Source organism: Xyrauchen texanus, chromosome 25 (genome assembly GCF_025860055.1).
Source record: "Xyrauchen texanus isolate HMW12.3.18 chromosome 25, RBS_HiC_50CHRs, whole genome shotgun sequence".
NCBI lineage: Eukaryota > Metazoa > Chordata > Actinopteri > Cypriniformes > Catostomidae > Xyrauchen > Xyrauchen texanus.
This window is the reverse complement of record NC_068300.1, coordinates 20,599,260-20,619,393: the sequence shown is the minus strand read 5'-3', so window position 1 is coordinate 20,619,393 and position 20,134 is coordinate 20,599,260. Positions and strand designations below refer to the sequence as shown.

Below are 20,134 nucleotides of genomic sequence, written 5' to 3'. Positions count from 1 at the left end.
ACACATAATTACATTTTGTGTTGTTCCAATTCCATAATGCATCCTTTTTTTTTTTCTTTCTTTTTGTCCATACATGTGAAGTGTAAAGAAAGAAAGTCAAACAGGTAGGGAGAATCGTTCCTTTAAATTTTCTAATTCCAAGGATTGGTACCTTGCATACAAATAGAAATTGGGACAGAAATATAAAGAAAATTATTATAATGTGTCATGAATGACAATCATGGAAAGTCATGGAAGTTGTAAATATGATGGTATATATAACACTTTTAAAATGGTGAAAGGCACTCATTGTGAATGTGTTTGTTTGAAAGTGAGAAGGTCACAGTCAGAGGGGAGGAGGGGCCAGTAAGGTGAAGTTTTACTCAGCTTAATGTCAGTGCGCAGTGACTGAGTAAGAGAGAGGAAGCAGAACAGTTTTCTCTCTCTCTGTATCTGATATGATAGGACAGATAATTTCTCAGGGGTTTGAACTGGAAAATATATCACCGAAGAAGGACAGACAAGATTTTGAGGAACATATTGAGGAGGCTAGTGTTTGCACCTGCCAGAATTAGATAGGTAAGTATTCAGCTGCTATTGCATAAAATAAAAACCATGATGATGTACAGATGCAATTAAAAAGCATTGCTTATTTTCTGTAGCATTTGATTTTTTAAGATTTGCTTTTGTATTTTTCACCCTGCATGTCTCATTTGGTAATTTTACATACATTCTGGTTATCAGGATTTAAAAAATACAAGTATAATGTGAAGAATAAATGAGTAACAGCTTTTTAGCCTTGCACATTGCATTAATAGATATATGCATGGTTTTTTTTTTTCTTCTTAAAATAATTTCCTTCCTAAATACTGCAAGAAACCTTCTGTAAGCTAGATTAGATATTGTTATAGACACAATTAAATATTAGGACATTAAACAAAAGTGTAAATGCAGTGGCTGGAAACCTACACTGTATTAAAATATCCGGTTACATTTACAGTAAAAAACTGGAACCTGTGGTTGCCAGAAATTTTCAATAAGAATTAGTCACCACGATTCAGTCTTTACAGGATGTATTTTTGATGCCTGTATATTTTACAATGGATTACCATTTAGATTATTGCATTATATAAACTTAATACTTTACCTTCTGAATCTGTACAAATGATGTATTGTTATTTTAGGATTTACAGAAAGGCACATGATGACATGAAGTTCATCAATAGTGGCCTTTCCAAGAATATAACCAACAAATATGTAGAGAAAGTGCTCAGTGTCACTCACACAAACACTAATCACCATCAGGGTAACATATGTGAAATCTAAATAATGCAGTAAACATTTACTAAACTACACCAAATATAACACAGAACACCCCAAAGTAAATATTAAAAATAAAAAGAAACATAACTATTCCCATAAAATATAATGAAATGTGATTGATCATGCAGGAAATTCTGGGAACACCTGATTATTGTTTTTACCGTAATTTTAACAATAATTATCTGTATAAAGTACATGTACTCTCTTGTTAAACATAATATACATTTTTATTGTTAATTATACAGAAAATCATACTTTTTACATGTAAAAAAGTTAATGTTTTCAACATTTTATCGTAAAATGATTATTTGCCGTATATTTTAAGGTAACTAACTACCCGTTAACCAATTAACGTTTATTTACTGTAGCATTTTTTTACTGTCTTTTACTGTTAAAATTGCAGACATTGTTTTATCAGTGTATGTATGCAAAACTATGTATTTCAATATTTGCAAGATTTAACGTATATTAAATTTGTGAACAATGTTTGGTGAATTTTCATGAGATATACTGTAAATGGGGAAGTTGTGTCTGTGAAGAGTGTTGGAAGGAAAGAGAGAGAGTTAGAGAGGTGGAGTGACCAATTGTAATAAGTCATGGTAGGAGTGCATTTCCACTGTCTGATTTGCTCTCGAATGCTCTTAACAGGAAGTTTGCTACCTTCCCTTTTTTAACACCCTAGACTAGATTTTAGGTTCAATTAAAGTGAACAGTGCACTGTACGCACACTGTGCTGTAGGTCATGGCAGAAGATGACTGCTGTGCTGTCACATGTTGCATGAGAATACTCTACTGTAGAGTGGAAACCCCAAATGACTGCACTGTCTTCTGCAATGTGAATGTACCTTCCATGATTTTGTGGGTCATTTTTACCTGTTTTAGACTTAAACACAGATTTTCTGCAATTTAACTACAACCTTTCGGTCTGAAATTTCATGACATCCTAGTTGGGACCATAGATGGGATTTGAACATGCCAATTAAAATTATTTCACTTTTCACACTAGCTCACAAAGTCTGGCTCACTTCAGTGGTAACAGCAAGCCTTGTGTTGAAATATCTCTGGACAATCCAGTTAACAATTTAAAAATGTTCTAGTTATTTTCAATCAGAATAAATGATCAAAGATATTGTAAAAAGACCTGTAATAATCTTCACAGTCTTATTACAAATGAATAAGCTACATTCTCAACACTTCTGTAGATACTAATTGTACACAATGGTTGATTGTCCCAGATCAAAGTATGTTATTGTACATGTACACATGTGCCTTTTATTCTAACAGTTAAGATTGTCCATAGTCCGGATTAATTTATGAATTTACAGGTGGACAACTCAAGAAAACTAACTTTTATATTAGAATTAAATGATATTACAAACAACTTATTTTGTGTCCACATTAAGTCAGTGCACATATTATATATTTCTAAGGGTTGCTGCATATGATTGACAGCTCTAAAAATGTAAAAATATTAATTGCCAGTAACAGCTCTGACCTTTTTTTCTTTAAGTAAACACTTATATATCTACACACTTATACATGGCATCTGTTCTTAGCAGATTTTCACCCAGTTGAGGCTACAATGTCTTCCCACGTCAAACTGTGGAGGGACAGAGTGGGAACGGCTGACTATGACATACAAATCAAAGGTAACAAATGACTGAACGATGCATACTCTGGAGGCTTTCTGAGGAAGGGAAAGTGGGACCCAGTTTTGACTCTTTCCTAAAGAAATTAAATCTGCTGATCTGCTGTAATTCTGTTTTACATGCTTACACTGGCACTTCCACTATTACCAGACAGATTTCAGACAGACAAAATGTTACCAAAATCAAATTCTTCTTTGTCTCTTCACAGTATCTAATACTAAATCATATCTAAACTTAAGCTTAGGTTAAGGTTTTTAATGGTCCATAGCCCAAATGTATCTATCTATTGATCAATCGATTTACACTCACTGAGCACTTTATTAGTAACACTATGGTCCTAATAAAGTGCCCGACGTGGTCTTCTGCTGTAGCCCATCAGCCTCAAGGTTCGACATGTTGTGCATTCTGAGATGCTATTCTGCTCACTACAATTGTACAGAGTGGTTATCTGAGTTACTGTAGCCTTTCTGTCAGCTGGAACAAGTCTGGCCATTCTCTGTTGACCTCTCTCATCAACAGGGCATTTCCATAAGATGTTTTTTGTTTTTGGCACCATTCTGAGTAAACTCGAGAAACTGTTGTGCGTGAAAACACCAGGAGATCAGCAGTTACAGAAATACTCAAACCAGCCTGTCTGACACCAACAATCATGCCACAGTCCAAATCACTGAGATCACATTTTTCCCCATTCTGATGGTTGATGTGAACTTTAACTGAAGCTACTGACCTGTATCTGCCTGATTTTATGCACTGCACTGCTGCGACATGATTGGCTGATTAGATATTTGCATGAATATATAGATGTTCAGGTCTTACTAATGAAGCCCTCGGTAAGTTTATCTATCTATCGTTTATCTGTCTTTCTGTCTGTCTAACTTTCAAATTTCAAGGCTTTTTTTTTTTTTACTTTCAGGCAAGGCTACCATTCTCAATGTTTGTCTTTATAAACTAATTATGATAAGTGTTGTCTGAGAGTAATCAAATGGAGGGGAACCAAAGAAATATCTCTCTCTCTCTCTCTCTCTCTCTCTCTCTCCATTAGAGGTACGGTTGCAGCTGGCTGAACAGTTGAAGATATTTGATGGTCAGATTGAGCAGAAGAGTCAGCTGTTGCAGGATCTGATTGATTACTTGCGCAGACGAGGCGAGATCGAGGGGGAGTACGCTCGCTCGCTGGACAAACTCTCTGAGAGATTCTCCTCTAGAACCAGGAAGTGAGGGCATACAAAGAGTCACTTTCAAAGCATAAAGAACTATTCATGACCTTGATATATTATTTTGTTTTAATGTCTGCATTATGTATTTAGTGGCCACAAAAAAATATTTGAACACTGACTGTATGCATAATTAAAAAATGTACATATGTCATTGCATTAGCCATACCAACAAAGCATGAAACCAAGTAACATTTACTTTGAAAGAAAGATGGCACAAGCTCACCTTTCAAGCAACACATTTCACAAAACAAACTTTAAATGACTAAACATTGGAATTAGCTCATGTTCAAAATAAAGACTGCTGTATGTCAAACATGACCATAGTTAATATGATAAACCACACATGTGGTTACTAACATACTCTTAAACATACTCTGACTGGGTATCTATTGCTTTCTAGAGACTTGCAAGATCATAACTATTCTATCTTTCTCTCTTCCTATCACACTCTTAGGAAGGAGCCCAGTCATCAGTCAGTGTTTAAATGTTGGCAGGTGTTATTGACACAAACACGTCAGGAGAGCCGAGATCACATCATGCTGAGTGACAGCTACAGCAACACTCTGCCCCAGCAGCTTTCACATTGCTTAGAGCATGCTCAACGCCTGGCTAAACGGGTACACAAACCCAGCATAGACTGTTGTTACTTTATAAAACACTTTTTATAAACACCAGCCAAACCATAGCCCTAACCTTTAAACAAAACTTTTTTAAGCATTTTCTTACTATATTTATTCATTAAACACACACACACACATGTTGGTGAGACATAATGATTTTTTATACTTTTCAAACTATAGATTCTGTCCCCTAACCCTACCCCTAAACACACACAAACATGCACACACACACATACACACATTTTCACATCCTTCCAAATTTGCAGACATTAACACCCACACATTACTAAAATACCTGAAGCAGCGCAGTTGCCCACATCATGCAGCTTCCTTTGCACCCACACTTGTTTGCAAACAGTGCACAGGAATACACAAATTAACACCTTTGGCAGAGTCACCTGCCACTTACACTTTATATTACAGTCATAAAACAATCATATCAGGTTGCTCAGTAAGAATAAAATCTATTCCTTCCCCCATTTGTCTCTCCTCTAATCAATATTTTTATTTTTCCAGAGTAGAGACATTTGCACCCAGTTACAGGATGGACTTTTAAAGGTCACCGCAGAACTACAAACAGTGAGTTTCCATCAGTGTTTTAGAATCGTAAAGATTGTTAGCTTGTACTGAAGGTTAATGGATTGTAAAATGTCATGACAACTCACCTTCATATGTTTGTTGAAAATCAGGCCATGAAGACGTATTACCAGTACTATGCTGAGTTCCTTTCTGCAGAAGGCAAACTAAAAGAGGCAGCCAAACTTGAGGAAAAACAGAAGCAATGTACTTCCAAAAAGATGGAAAGACTCATAGAGAAAGTATACCCCCCTTTTTTAATACCAAAAAATTGCCATATTACTAAGAGTGAAATTGTTATAAGCTGAAGTGTGTTTTGGTGTTAAAATACTTTCTCCTGTCCAGCTTAAAAGCATAGCTCACCTAAAAATGTAAATGCTCTCTTCATTTATTTACCCTCATGCCATCCATGTGTATAAATTTATTTCTTCTGCTGAACACTAAGATTTAAAAAAATATATATTTCTGTTCTGTTGGTCCATAAAATCCAAGTGAATGGTGGCCAGAAATTTGAAGCTCTAAAATCACATAAAGACGGCATAAAAGTCAACAATAAGATTAAATTGGTTAAATCTATATCTTCAGAAGTGATATGATATGTGTGGGTGAGAAACAGATAGATATTTAAGTCCTTTTTTACTATAAATTATCCTTCCTGCCAGTAGGTGGTAATATGCACAAAGAATGTGATTCGCCAAAAACAAAAGAAGAATGTAAAAGTTAAAGTGGAGATTTATCCACTTCCCGCTCTGCATATGACTGGCACTTTCTGAATTATAGTGTTTGGTTATTGTATTTACCTTTTGTGTTTATAAGTACGACTGAACTAACTTTTCAGGTTACATTCTCGCTCTCTATGTGTGTACAGAGACAATGCAAAGTTCAAGAAATTCAGCTGAAGTGCACAAAAACGCGCAACGACTATCTGCTCAACCTGGCTGCAGCGAATGCATGCATGAACAAATACTACCTTCATGATCTCTCCACTCTCATAGACGTGAGTCACTAAATAACCTAGATAAGACTGTATAGGTTTCCATACTGAGCAGGTCTAATATGAGCTGTTTTATTGCATGCTCTCTCAGTGCAGTGACCTGGGTTACCACCAGTCCATATCAAAGGTTTTGCGTTTTTACCTGACAAGTCAACAGCTGGCACAGCAGAACTTGAGCTCTGGGCTGCAGCAGCTGGACACGACTGTTTCAGAACTGAACCAGAACCAAGACAGAGACACTGTCATGCAGGCCAACAACTCTTCCTTTTGCATGCCCCTCCGCTTTCAGTATCAACCCTATGAAGGCGACCAGGTACTGCATGACAAAATCAGTCTGTATAATACATCTAAAACATTATATCTTATATACTTTTGATTATTTTCCACATGACATTTCATTTCAAATGAAAGCTCTCATTCTCTACAGTTTATATTGTTGCCCTAATACCACAGTTCGAATGATTTTCAAAAGAAACATGATTTCTGTAAGACATCAAATACAAACATCTGTTTGTATACACAAGCCTGTTGAATGCTTGATTGTGATTGGTTGACGGAATTTCTCAGGTGGGCAATTATTTTTCAACTAAGCACATGGCTATGAAGTAGTTCCAGGTCTTGACTGCATTACTGTTCCATTTCACTTTGCCAAATTATTTCAGTTATTTCAAAGAGCCTTCTGAGTTACTCTCTTTCAATCACTCAAACACACACACACACACACACACACACACACACACACACACACACACAAATAGCACTTCTTATTACTCCAGTAAGTGCTCCAGTAAAGCAGCGCAAGCCTTGCTACCCTCCTTTGCTTGTTGTAAAGTCGAGGAGTGGTGGTGGCATAGTGGGCTAAAGCACATAACTGTTAATCAGAAGGTCGCTGGTTCAATCCCCACTGCCACCACCATTGTGTTCTTGAGCAAGGCACATAACTCCAGGTTGCTCCGGGGGAATTGTCCCTGTAATAAGTGCTAAGTCGCTTTGGATAATAGCGTCTGCCAAATGCATAAATGTAAATTAAAGTGACATTTTCGAACTAGCAATGAAGGCTCGGACTGTATCAAAGCAAGATGCTGAATCCGTGGTGGAAGAAAGTAGTTCCACTCACAAGAGCATTTTAGGGACAAACACAATATAGTGTGAGATAAAACCCTGAATGATGTCTTAAGTTGTGGTAACTGTGGTATAAGTGGAATAATTGACTCTGGCCCGTTGAATTATTGAAAAACAGTGCACATACGACACGCAGAGGAGTGAACATTACACCTCGGTTGTGCATTATTTTTCAGTAATTCAATGGGCCAGAGTCAATTATTCCACTTATACCATGGCTACCACAACTTAGGACATCATTTTATCTCAAGATGCTTTATGGTTTTCAAACCAAATCAACCATCCTTGATTTTTGTATGCAGAGTGTTGATATTTTCCATGCCTGATTGACAACTCATGATAAAAAGTTAATGAGTGATAAACCAGCCATATCGTAGCTTAGCTTTGCAAACATCCCTTCCTCATTGTTCATTTAACCCTAAAACAGGCATGAAAATAGTAAATTTTATATATAATTTTGAATTTTATTATATATTTGAGATATTTTGGATTTTATGAGTTGTATGTCCCAGGATACGTTGCCCTATTAAGGTACAAAAAAGTCATCAATATTTCTGTGTTTTTAAAAAATTAGGTGTTTCTGACTTTTCTGTAACGCTTGAGCAACGAGGCAGACGAGGAGATGCAGATCCAAACGCAGTTTAAACTTTATTTAATTAACAAAACAGTTAAACACAAAGGAACAACACACAATGGGGAAATCAAACATAAAAAACTGTTAACTAAACACGATGTAAACAAACAGCGGACTAGGGAAGCGCATGCGCGCATCACACACACACACACACACACACACACACACACACACACACACACACACACACACACACACACACACACACACACACACACACACACACACACACACACACACACACACACACACACACACACACACACACACACACACACACACACACACACACACACACACACACACACACACACACACACACACACACACACACACACACACACACACACACACCAGGCTGACATCAAACAACGATAGACAAGGACTGAACAAAGAAACAGGGTATAAATACATAAACATGGGAAAAAGGGGCCAATGAACGAACAGAACTCAAACAAGATAACAAGGTGATTAACAGAAGCAAAAGGCAAACTAATGAGGGCAGGTGAAAACAATGACAGAAAACACGAACGCTAACAAGGGGACTATGGAGTTACATAAGGGACTAAAGTGAAAACTAAGAAATGCAAAAGTGACAAAAATGGCAAACAAAAGGGCAACAAGACAGGGTATACATAACACTTTCCCTCTTATTTTAAAACATATCATACGTGTGTGTGTGTGTGTGTGTGTGTGTGTGTGTGTGTGTGTGTGTGTGTGTGTGTGTGTGTGTGTGTGTGTGTGTGTGTGTGTGTGAGAGAGAGAGAGAGAGAGAGTGTATGTGACAAAACTGAGAAAAGAATAGCTTTTGGTTGCATTTATGACATGTGAAAGTGTAATAAATTTTGTGTTTGTTATATTGTGGATTAACCCAATTTCTCCCCTTAATCTGGCAACATATCTCAGGGTATACGCACACTTCAAAAGGTGCTAAATAATGTGCTAGACAATGTTCACTTAATATTGATTAATATATAATTAAATATCACAAAGTCCTGCACCATGGGCGGCCAAGTTGGTTTAGGTCAGGCTGACCCACATACTCAAAACAGACCCAAATATGATAAATAATAACCAGATTGTGTGAGAAACTCTTTCTCATATCCCCTATAAGAAACTAACCATAACCAAAAATATGTATTGTGATGCACGTTCCCTGTTTTAAGGTTACAGTGATACTATTTCTTTACTTTTAAGTGCATCACATGGTGTAGTATACTTAATTGTCCGACATAAAGTTGCACCTAAACTGATTAATATCTCTATACATTACAGTACAATAAATTGTGTTCCTAAACACAATTGCATTAATTGGGAGAAATTTAATTAGAAATATTTAAGATAAGGTCTCATCCAAAGACCATAAACACTAAACACCATAATGGTGTCAAACGAAACACCATTTTCCCATAATGCTATGCGATATTCAAATGTATTTTTCACAGTAATTCTTTGTGTTGTGGCATAAAATGGCCTAGCCTACACTGATTTTACAGGAAAATATTGAAAACAGTATTTTATTGTAAGAAATTACTGTTAAATCTACTGTAAAATCCTGGCCAAGTTTTACAGCAAACAGTTATTACTTTATGTTGATTAACAATTATCAAGATTAATAAATGCTGTAAAAGTATTGTTAATTGTTAGTTAATGTTAACTTGTGTTGTTAACTAATGTTAACAAATAGAACATTTTTGTAAAGTGTTACCTACTGTATATATTTTAGTCTTAAGGTGTATGTTCTCAGGAGTGGCCTTAATGGCTGTTTGTCAAAATCTGTGTCTATATCTGTCCTGTTCCAGGTGTGTGAGGTGTCTGCCAAGTGTGAGATGAGAAGTGAATTGGTAACTCGCTTTCAGCAGCTCCAGTCCAGGCTGTCTTTAGTTACTGTAGAGGTTGAAGAGGTACACAATCATCTGTTATTAAACACAAATAAATCAAATTCAAATGATAGAATGCATAATTTATCCTTGGATGATTAAATACTTACGTTTGTGTACTCAATATACTGTAATTCTTTTTCATCTAAACATGAACGTGAATAAAATCCATTGCAGTCCAGCAAAATACTTCAGTCAGCTCAGTCTTCCATGCTGGATGGTATTGCTGATGATACATTTAGATCCACCTCTGACTTCCCCAGTAGCCCATCTCAGGAGGGAAGCAATGATATATCAAGCAGCAAGACCAACCAGCCTAAGCGTCGAGCCAGCCTTCCCGACACTGAGAGTTTGTACTTTACGGTAATCAAAAGCAACAACAATATTACTACTACTACTACTACTTCTTTTACTACCTTTACTACTACTACTACTACCACCACCACTGATAATAATGCCAATAATAATAATAATAAAAGTGCACTTTAATTTACTGTATTGTCTATTTTTATTTGACTTTTCTATTACTTTGGCTTCATATTCCAGAAAGTCAGGGACAAACTGTTTAACAGCTCTTTAATATCAAAACTGGAGGCCAAACATGACCTGCTTAAAATTGCCATTCAGAAAGGTGATATAATGTCCTTTACCACAATACCATAAGACCATTTCACATGATCAAGGGAAATCATTTCATCTCATATGTTCTTCTGGTTGTTTTTTCTTATCAGTGGAAAGCATTGATGATTACTCCAGGTAATTAAACAAAGCTCCTTTAATTGGTATCATTCACAACCAGAGGTAATGGTTGGACCAAAGGATACGTGCCTTTAAATTTTTAATGTTTTAGTTGTACAGAGCAGTTTAGAGTTGTGTTGATTATAACTCAAGATTTCTCTGTTTACCATTTCTATGTAATTAGAACATGCTCCAAAAGATCTGTGCGTTACAGAAAGAGTCAGCACTGTGGCCAGATCAGTCAGAGGCTGTTCAATGGGGATCTACTATCATACATTCAAGTAAACTCTCTCTGATTCAAGAAGTGTTCTGTATTCACTCGAAAGTGAGTTCAGATGAAGGCCTCTGACTCACATCTACTTTCTCCCCATTAGGCAACAGGACAGCTCATTCCTACAGTGGTGGAGAGCTGCATTCGCTTCATCAACCTCAATGGTAAATCAAAGTCTAATCTTCAAACCACACTGAGTCAGTTGCTAATGTTTCTTTCTTCCATTCTTTCTATGTTAATCACTGATTTTCTAACCTATTCCCTCTTTCCCATCTGGTAAGGTTTACATCATGAGGGATTGTTTAGAGTGCCAGGCTCTCAAATGGTGGTGAATCAGCTGAAGGATGAGTTTGAGAAAGGTACACACATTCGTTCAGTGAGTGCAGGCTCCAGGCTCATATCTCTACCTCTGTGAGATAAGACATTTCCAAAGAAAAAAAATAAATATATATATATACCATCTCTGAGCGCCCCTCTTGAAATGAGGGCGCTCCAGCCGACATCCATCCCCTTAGAACAATCTGTCTGCCGATCATAACACTGGCTAGGACCCATTTTTTTATGTGTTTATTAATGATTGCCCCATTGCCTATAATACAGAGTCTGGGGTAAAATGAAATTTGAGTGCCCAGTATGTCACACATAAAACTCTAAACCCTCAACCAAAATTCTTGGATCTTAACAAACCACCAAAAAACATGGGTTGTGTCCCCCATCTTCTGATTGGCAGCGCCAGCAGGTGGGTGTGTCTTTCAGACCAAGCCTATACAGTCTAGAGGGGTTTCAATAGAATCCATGTAAAATCTTAAATTGCATAAGACACACCCTTGCGTCTCTTGATGTAGACTTCATGTTTTTTAGGATCTAGACCACACTCCCTCCTCCAATACCAAGTTTAAATCCTTATCCCATAATCTCTTGAGAGATGTTAAAGCAACGTCCCCCAGACTCTGAATTAGCAGGGAGTAATACAATGATGCCTCATGACTTTTCCCAAAAGCAGTAATCACCACTCCCAGAGTATCTTCCGCTCAAGGGGGGTGTATGCTATTCTCAAATATAGGACAGAGCAGGTGGTGCCGCTAACGTAAATACCTAAAGAACTGAGATCTGGGAATCCCAAAATGTTGAACCATATTTTCAAAGGATCTCAACACTCCACTTTCAGACAGGTCACCGAGTGTAGTAACCCCCCTTAAAATCCACTCTCACCAGCAGAAAGGGGACTTATTAATACATCATTTTGTGTTAATCCATATGCTCGAGGCAACATTTAAATGAATGTCTGAATTAAACACTCTGGACACTTTTGTCCATACCGAGTGCAAATGCGAGATAACGGGGTGTAACTTAACTTCTCCAGTTTGTTTGATAGAGAGGCTCTGCATTGGCGAAATAGGAGCAAGAACTTCCTGTTCAATACAAAACCAGGGAGGGGCTCTCTCAGGTTGAAGCGACCAATGGGCCAAATTTCTGCGAACTAAAGCATAATAATAAAAAAAACAATCTTGGGTAGGCCTAGCCCACCATTGTCAATCAGCCTATGTAACTTACTGAAATGTAATCTGGGATGTTTACCATTCCAAATGAAGGACTTTGCTATGCTATCGAATTGCTTGAAATAATAGAGGGGGACACCTATAGGGAGAGATTGTTGCAGGTAGTTGAATTTTGGAATACAATTAATTTTAATAATATTAACCTTCACGATCATCTTTTTATTAAAGGGTCAAAATTAACACTAGCTAAATCACACAAAATTGCTGGAAATAAAATACCCATACTATACTTATTGCCCTGTTTGCGCCACTGAAAGGTACCCGGCTGAAAAGCTGTTAACAATAACACTTTTTTAACAATTTAGTAGGTTAAGTATGTCTTGTGGTATACTTTTTGTTTAGTGTGCAATGTTCAAATCCCAACATATTATTTAAAAATTTTAAATAATTTAAAAGTATATTAAAATAATTTTTTGTTCCACTTGAAAAAAAAAAAAAAAAGTCAAGTTTTGGCAGCATGAGGGTTGGTGACAAAAAAGCAAATGTTCTACAAAGTGTGCATGCAACTCAATTTAAAATACCAAATTTAGGCATGTGAATTGGTTATTTCTAACCTAATTATCAGAGATACTGTACATTTATTTATTTATTTTGCATTGAATTTGCATCCACTGAATGGGCATGAAAATATTCCACTTCCCTTTTACAGCATTGATAATAGATTTAGATTTTTTTGATTTTCCATAGGAGATGACCCCTTCACTGATGGGCGTTGTGACATGGACTCAGTAGCGGGAGTACTGAAGCTTTATTTTAGAGGGCTAGAGAAACCCCTCTTCTCTGAGGACAGTTATGACCAACTGATGGAATGTGGTCGTAAGAATATTTTACAACAATAATATCATATGTATGTGTGTGTGTGTGTGTGTGTGTGTCTGTCTATGTGTGGCCCTGCGATGGACTGGCGACCTGTCCAGGGTGTCCCCCGCCTTTCGCCCAATGTTAGCTGGGATAGGCTCCAGCCCCCGCGACCCTGTACACAGGATAAGCGGTTGACGATGGATGGATGGATGGAATATCATATGTATGTGTGTGTGTGTGTGTTATGTCTTATTTTTCCTCGTGCGACCCCGCGTACACATGCATGGATGTTGTATTTGCCCTTAGATATGCGCAACGCATAATTTAAATTAATTTAAACCACCTGATCTTAGTTCAGAAGACTCTGGGCTGTCAGTAAAGAGTTAAACTTTTGATGTCATGTGACAAAACAATATGGCGCCTACCACAGTGGCGTTTGACTTTATGAGAAATGCCACAAAACAAAACTATATCTGCTAAGAAACATAATAAACCCTGCCCATCTGTATCAAATTTGACACCTGGTGGACGTTTCCAGGCATTTCTTGGTGGAAAAATATTTGTACAAATTTTCCAAAAATGTTTTTTTGGTGTGTGAAACCTTTGGTGATTTTTATAAAGTAAAAGTGACAAAAATTATTATATTGTTACTGATATTTTAAAATGAGTATTTGCTGAATATTAGCAAATTGTGCTTGGTTAAAAAAAAAATATTATTTGATTGAAAAAGCCAGTTGAAATCCATGTATATAATATTATACAACAGGCTTTTGAGCTCAATCACAATTACATTATATTCATACCCACCACAAAAAATTATAATATTATTAATTAATAAATAAAAAATCACAGAGCTTTGAAAATTCTGGCATACTTTTCCTAAGATATATTTCAAGTGTGAACTAATATTTCTGTGTATTTCATATATGCAGCCTGCTCAGTCATTATAAAGATCTCATTATTTTACATTACAAGCTATTATGATGTCATCTTGAGTTACTGAGACCCAGCGAAAAAAGTTTTCCAAAATGTCCATTTTTCAAATGTCAGTATAGTGTTTGGTGAATAAAATACATATGATAAAAATTGTTTATTGAAAAAGAATATTTCATTCATATTTCATTTGATGTGCTGAGTTGAACTGTGATACATTTCAATTCATATTTATAGCTCAAGGAGAGGAAGTTGTCATGGCCAAACTCTCAAACATTTGGAATCTCTATAAATCCCAGGGGGTCCTTCAATAATACTTCAAGATTAGATTTTTACACAAACATGAATTGCTGGGCCTCAGGAGGATAATGACCTAATGATGTATCATATATGATATACAAAAACAAAACTGTGCAAAAAACATAAAATAAATAAATACAAATCTGACAATTCTTTCATGTGAGGCTTTACAGGGTTACATTGTTACATTGAAACCTGTTTGAGTCCAAAGATTAGACTCTCTAGTTTCATCAGATATGCCATTTTTTTAATTTGAGCAATGTATCGCTAAATACAACACTGCTAAACACAATGTGCACTAATCTGTACTTTAGCAAATGTTTTCCTTAGAAATCCTATATTCACTGTGCATTTTCACAATGAAAATCAATGGGTTCATCCAAAAGCTGTCAAAACTGTGCTTTCAGAGGCTTTAGTTGGAGTTTGGATGAAAATAAGGTGCATTTCGAACAGTTCTCTGAGACCAGTGCAGACAGACAACATACTGAAGGTTATGTCATTCACTAAATAGGGAGCAAGGGAGCATCTTATAGCTCTCCATGCAGCTAAGTGCATGTACAACTAAAATCCAACCTCAAATTAAGTTTCAGGATGCAGATGATGTTTTTACCACTCAACATGTTTAGCAGACATGGGACAATGGTAGTCAGTACATAGATTCAGGATTTATAATGTATAATGTTATTTCAACATGGTTGCCAGTTTTATAATTAATTAATTCAGAATTAATTATGCTCATTTCTGATGTAATGTCTGTAACATCTGAAAAACATGAATAACCCACACTCCTGAAAACATAATAAAAAAAAACTTTCTATAGCTTGGTATTACTCCATTTCTTATTATTTCACAACTTAGTCCCACTGTTCACATATGTCGCTATCAAATTTTAGGAAAACTATTTGTTCAAGAATTATGTTTTTATTATTATTATTGTTTTTGCATGTTTATTAGGTGCCACTAGTTACAAATCAAAAAGAGAAATGGAAAATGCACACAACTGTCATGCTCGGGTCTCAGGAGGTAAAAGACCCCTCAAAATGGTTTGATGAGGACAATTTCTGTGTTGAATCGGGAAGTTTTATGCGACATACTGAAAGGCATGTCTTGTAGGTAATCCAATGTTGACACCGTGCTCTCCCAACAAGTTCAGGTGCTGAGGCCATGTTCTCGCTTGGTCCATGTTCACTGAATAGACTGTTAGTTTTAAATGTTTACATTTGCATGACATCAAAGTTAATAGAAATGGTCTAAAAGCCACAAAACTTTAACCTCCTCTCTATTTCAGAAATAGATGACGAGTCAAAAAAACTGGCAAAATTGAAGTCTGTCATCTCCTCATACCCTTCTCCACTGATAATTGTCATGAGATATCTTTTTTCATTTCTTCACCAGTGAGTATCGCAACACTATATTATAGCAGTTTATTACATTTTTTTCACACTACTGAATGTTTGTATGTGCATGTGCGTGTGTGCGTGTGTGTAAAGTGTCTCCCAGTACAGTGATGAAAATATGATGCAGCCATATAACCTGGCAGTGTGCTTTGGGCCCAGTTTGGTGAGGGGGCCAGACAGTGGAGATGCGACAGCACTTCAGCAGATCAATTTCTTGGTCACGAGTATCATCATTCATCATGAGAGCATCTTCCCCAGCCACAATGAATTACCCGGGCCAGTGTATGAGAAGTGCATGACACTGGAAGAAGAAGACTGGTAAGAATTAGTGTACCCACACAGGCACACACAAGTGATGGGCAGATCGATCTTGAAATATTAATACTCCTGATAATGTTGTTGAATTGAGAGGATTGATCCTCACATAAAAATGTTGATCCAAAATGTTTGATTTTATTATATATTTACCTTGAAAATCAGTGTATTATGAGCTTCAAAGTTAAAAAGAAAATGAACTATGTTAGAAAATATGTCTCCACCTGCTCAACATATGATGCAGTAATTATTTCATTTCAAGAAGTTAAAATATTTACAGTTTATTTAAAGTTATTAATCATTTTAAATGGCTATAATGACCCATTTTATGCATAGAAATCACAAAAGCGTTCCATATAATAGAAATATCAGTACTGGCTTTGACAGTACTATTCGATCGAAAAGAAAGTGGCCTCGTCCATCCCTAAAACACACACATGCATGAACAGAGTATGTGTTATGAACACAAAGCAAAAATCTTTTTAAGCATGTTTTATATTTTTCATGTCTTCAGTGAAGCTGGTGCAGAGGAAGGAGAGGTTGAATCAGACCAATCTCAAATTAAAGAGGCAAAAGGTAAGGTTAAAATGACTCACTTTTCAACATTTGGACTAAAAGAACTCATTCCTTTTGGTCTGTTCTTAATACATAGTGCCTGTTTTTGATGTGCAGAGCTGCAGGGAGTGGCCTTGTTTGACTTCACAGGCCGTTCCTCAGCTGAGTTGTCCTTTAAAAATAGGGACTGTCTCATTCTACACAGCAAAGCTTCCTCTGACTGGTGGAGAGGGGAAGTGAATGGGACAAAGGGTCTCATCCCAAATAAATATATTAGTGTGTCAAGGTAGGTTTTTTCTATGTGGATCTCTTGGGTCGAAAAGCTTTGTCTGAAGAAGCTACTTATTGATTCTCATGTTTATTGACATGACTGCTCATAATCAAGTCATATATATATACCCAAGTATGTCACTCTCTGTTGGAGTTTGATGACAAGAATTGAATTTTAATTGAAGGCAGTCATTTACCACAAGGCAGAACCCAGAGTCTTAACACCTCTGAACTCTCTCTCTCTCTCTCTCTCTCTCTCTCTCTCTCTCTCTCTCTCCCTCACTGTTCTTCAGTGTGGATGGATGGCAAAATCAGAAAGGGAAGGATGCTGTGAAATTCAGCTGTGGTAGACTCCAGACAGAGGAAAAGCCGAGAGTTGAGCAAACCACCCGGTAATGCACTTTACAGACTGTTTATGAGCATAAACTACACTCACTGTGCAACATTTAATAATGGTCTTAATAAATTGCCCAACGTGGTCTTCTGCTGCTGTAGCCCATCCGCCTCAAGTGCATTCGTATTGTGCATTCTGAGATACTGTTCTGCTCACTACTGTTGTACAGAGTGGTTATCTGAGTTACCATAGCCTTTCTGTCAGCTCGAACCAGTCTGGCCACTCTTTATTGAACTCTCTCATCAACAAGATATTTCCACCAGCAGAACTGCTGCTCACTGGATGTTTTTTGTTTTTGCTGATGTTTAGTAAAGCAGCACAGGGATGCTTAACCCTATGATCTGTTTAGGATGTGACTTCTACATTGTCTATATAACCACAGGAAATGAAACATGCATGTAATCAATGTGAACTTTAGGTGACGTGAAAACTTCATTCATACCACATAATGATGATCAATTATTTAATGACTCAGTTACTAGTTAAACTAGAAAATAATTCTCACTCTATTCATACTCCAGGCTAAAGGTCACTAGTGACAAAGCTGGGGTTGTTTCCAGTCAGGTCACTTCTGGAAAGGTTTTGTTACAAATACCGACAGGACAATATGTGCGGTCAGGAAATTCTCCAGGGGCTCTACGGAAAACAGTAGAGTGAGTAATTGATTTTTTGTTTGTTTGTTATTTATGGAGGTTTTAATAAACATAATTAGAGACAGACCAATAAACGGTTTGGTAAATATTTTAACTGATATTTACTGCACACTTTTCCACTTAATTATTTATTGGTTCTTAAATATTGGGTTAACCAATAAAGTTAGACATAATCCAAAACAAAGATGAACTCACATAGTTGAAGACATATTGTCCAAAGTTTTATATTCCAAAACACTTAAAGGGATAGTTCACCCCAATATGATAGGTGTGGGTAAGAAACAGATTCATATTTAAGTCCTTTTTTACCCTAAATGTCCACTTTCACTTTCACTTCTCCATTCTAACTTTCACATCCAGCCACTGGTTAGGGTGATGATTTATAGTTCAAAAAAATCCTAAGTCTTAAATAGTTTCTCACCCACACTTATCATATCACTTCTGAAGATGTAGATTTAACCAATGGAGTCATATGAAAATACATATGAAAAACAACATTGGTCGATCTCTAGAAACAATGTTCACAATTAGAATAATGGCTGTTTTGGAATGTGTATCTAAATGTCAGCTAAAGAAGTGTTTGTCTTTGTTGTATTGTCACTCGGACAGCCCTCAAAAGGGACAATCCACTATAGAACGAGGCAGTGGAGAGGGTACTTCAACAGAAGTGGATAAGGTCAGGAAGTTTGTTCCAAGTTATAATCCAAATGAGTTCTCCATACTAAGTGATTTTGTGGTATTGTCCATTTTTTTCTTTTCCTTTTTTCTTTTCTTGTGTTAATGCATTAACTACAAACAAAAGATAAATTATTCATAGATTAATTCATTATGAATAGACTGAAAGCCCTAATAGTTTTAATGTTCCATCATCATTTCTGTTTCATATGTTTGGCAAAATAAAAATCTTTCCAAGTACACTCGAAGAGTCACTGGTCTAAACAAAAGTGTGTTCTTGTCCATCACATCTTGCAGAAAGTGAGTGATATGATGCACTCAGTGTTTAAGGAGCTCCATTCCAAACAATCTTCCCAGGATCAACACGTACCTACATCCTCCGAGATCTCCTCATCCTTTCCTGTGCAAACACCTCAAAACAAAGTAGGACTGGGATGGAAAGGAAAATGTTGATTTAGATCAGCTGACCAAACAGACTGATGAAGAAAAAAAAATGAGAACAAGGGGAAGTTTTGGGTGACTACATTTAAAAACACAAGAAAATTGATGTGAAACATTAGTGTCACAGATGTCTGAGCTATTATAGTTTGCACTGCAGAGGTGCTTTCAACCCAAAGATGTGAATTCTCTATGTTGGCTGGGTATGAGTGGATACAGCTGACTTTTAGTGATAATAATATCTTGCCATTTCCTTTCTTAAAGTCTGTTTAACATATGTTTTCTATAATTTATTGTCATTACTCAATTCAGCCATCAGAATTCAGAGCTCTCCCCATTAGAGCTCTTACACAATTATCCCAGAAAAAAACACATTATTCATGACTGTGGTCAAAAATGCTTATGTATACTTAAAGTATATTTCATTTTCTTAGTCATTGTTTAAGGAACAAGAACTTATTTAAATTTAATCACTGAATGATTTAAAATTTTTGAGTGATCATTGAAATGTATTGTGTAATGACATTGCCTTTTTGGGGGGTAAAATAACATATTAGTGAATAAACATGTATAGAGTGACTGTTTTTTTCTGTCATCATAATGTTAAAGCAGATTGTAGTGCTGCCTTACAAACACTTGAGGGCAGTCAGACTCCTCAAATGTGACCATTCCTTTAAGAAAACCTAAACAAAAGTATTTTTTGGCATTCTTACATAAGCTTTATGATATAGCACATTTAACTTCTAAGACATAAAAATAATATTCATCCTTTTTTACAAGCTGCTTGAAAACTTCTCTCTGCCCTTAGAAATAATTTTATTCAGTTTTAGCTTCTCTCTTC

The 20,134-nt window shown here is 36.4% G+C and overlaps 1 protein-coding gene across 1 annotated transcript; it reads left to right on the top strand.

Moving 5' to 3' along the window:
* Positions 1-401: 401 nt before the first annotated feature.
* Positions 402-19,856, top strand: LOC127618501 (SLIT-ROBO Rho GTPase-activating protein 3-like). The gene is made up of 24 exons (XM_052090991.1): positions 402-558; positions 2,862-2,951; positions 3,994-4,165; positions 4,623-4,785; positions 5,305-5,367; positions 5,478-5,606; positions 6,233-6,361; positions 6,450-6,671; positions 9,917-10,018; positions 10,172-10,357; positions 10,541-10,625; positions 10,726-10,750; positions 10,917-11,013; positions 11,107-11,167; positions 11,285-11,362; positions 13,250-13,378; positions 15,885-15,990; positions 16,087-16,311; positions 16,823-16,884; positions 16,981-17,149; positions 17,427-17,525; positions 18,049-18,180; positions 18,790-18,856; positions 19,153-19,856. The coding sequence occupies exons 2-24, from the start codon at positions 2,885-2,887 to the stop codon at positions 19,306-19,308; spliced, it is 2,724 nt and encodes a 907-aa protein (XP_051946951.1). The 5' UTR covers positions 402-558; positions 2,862-2,884; the 3' UTR covers positions 19,309-19,856.
* Positions 19,857-20,134: the final 278 nt, after the last annotated feature.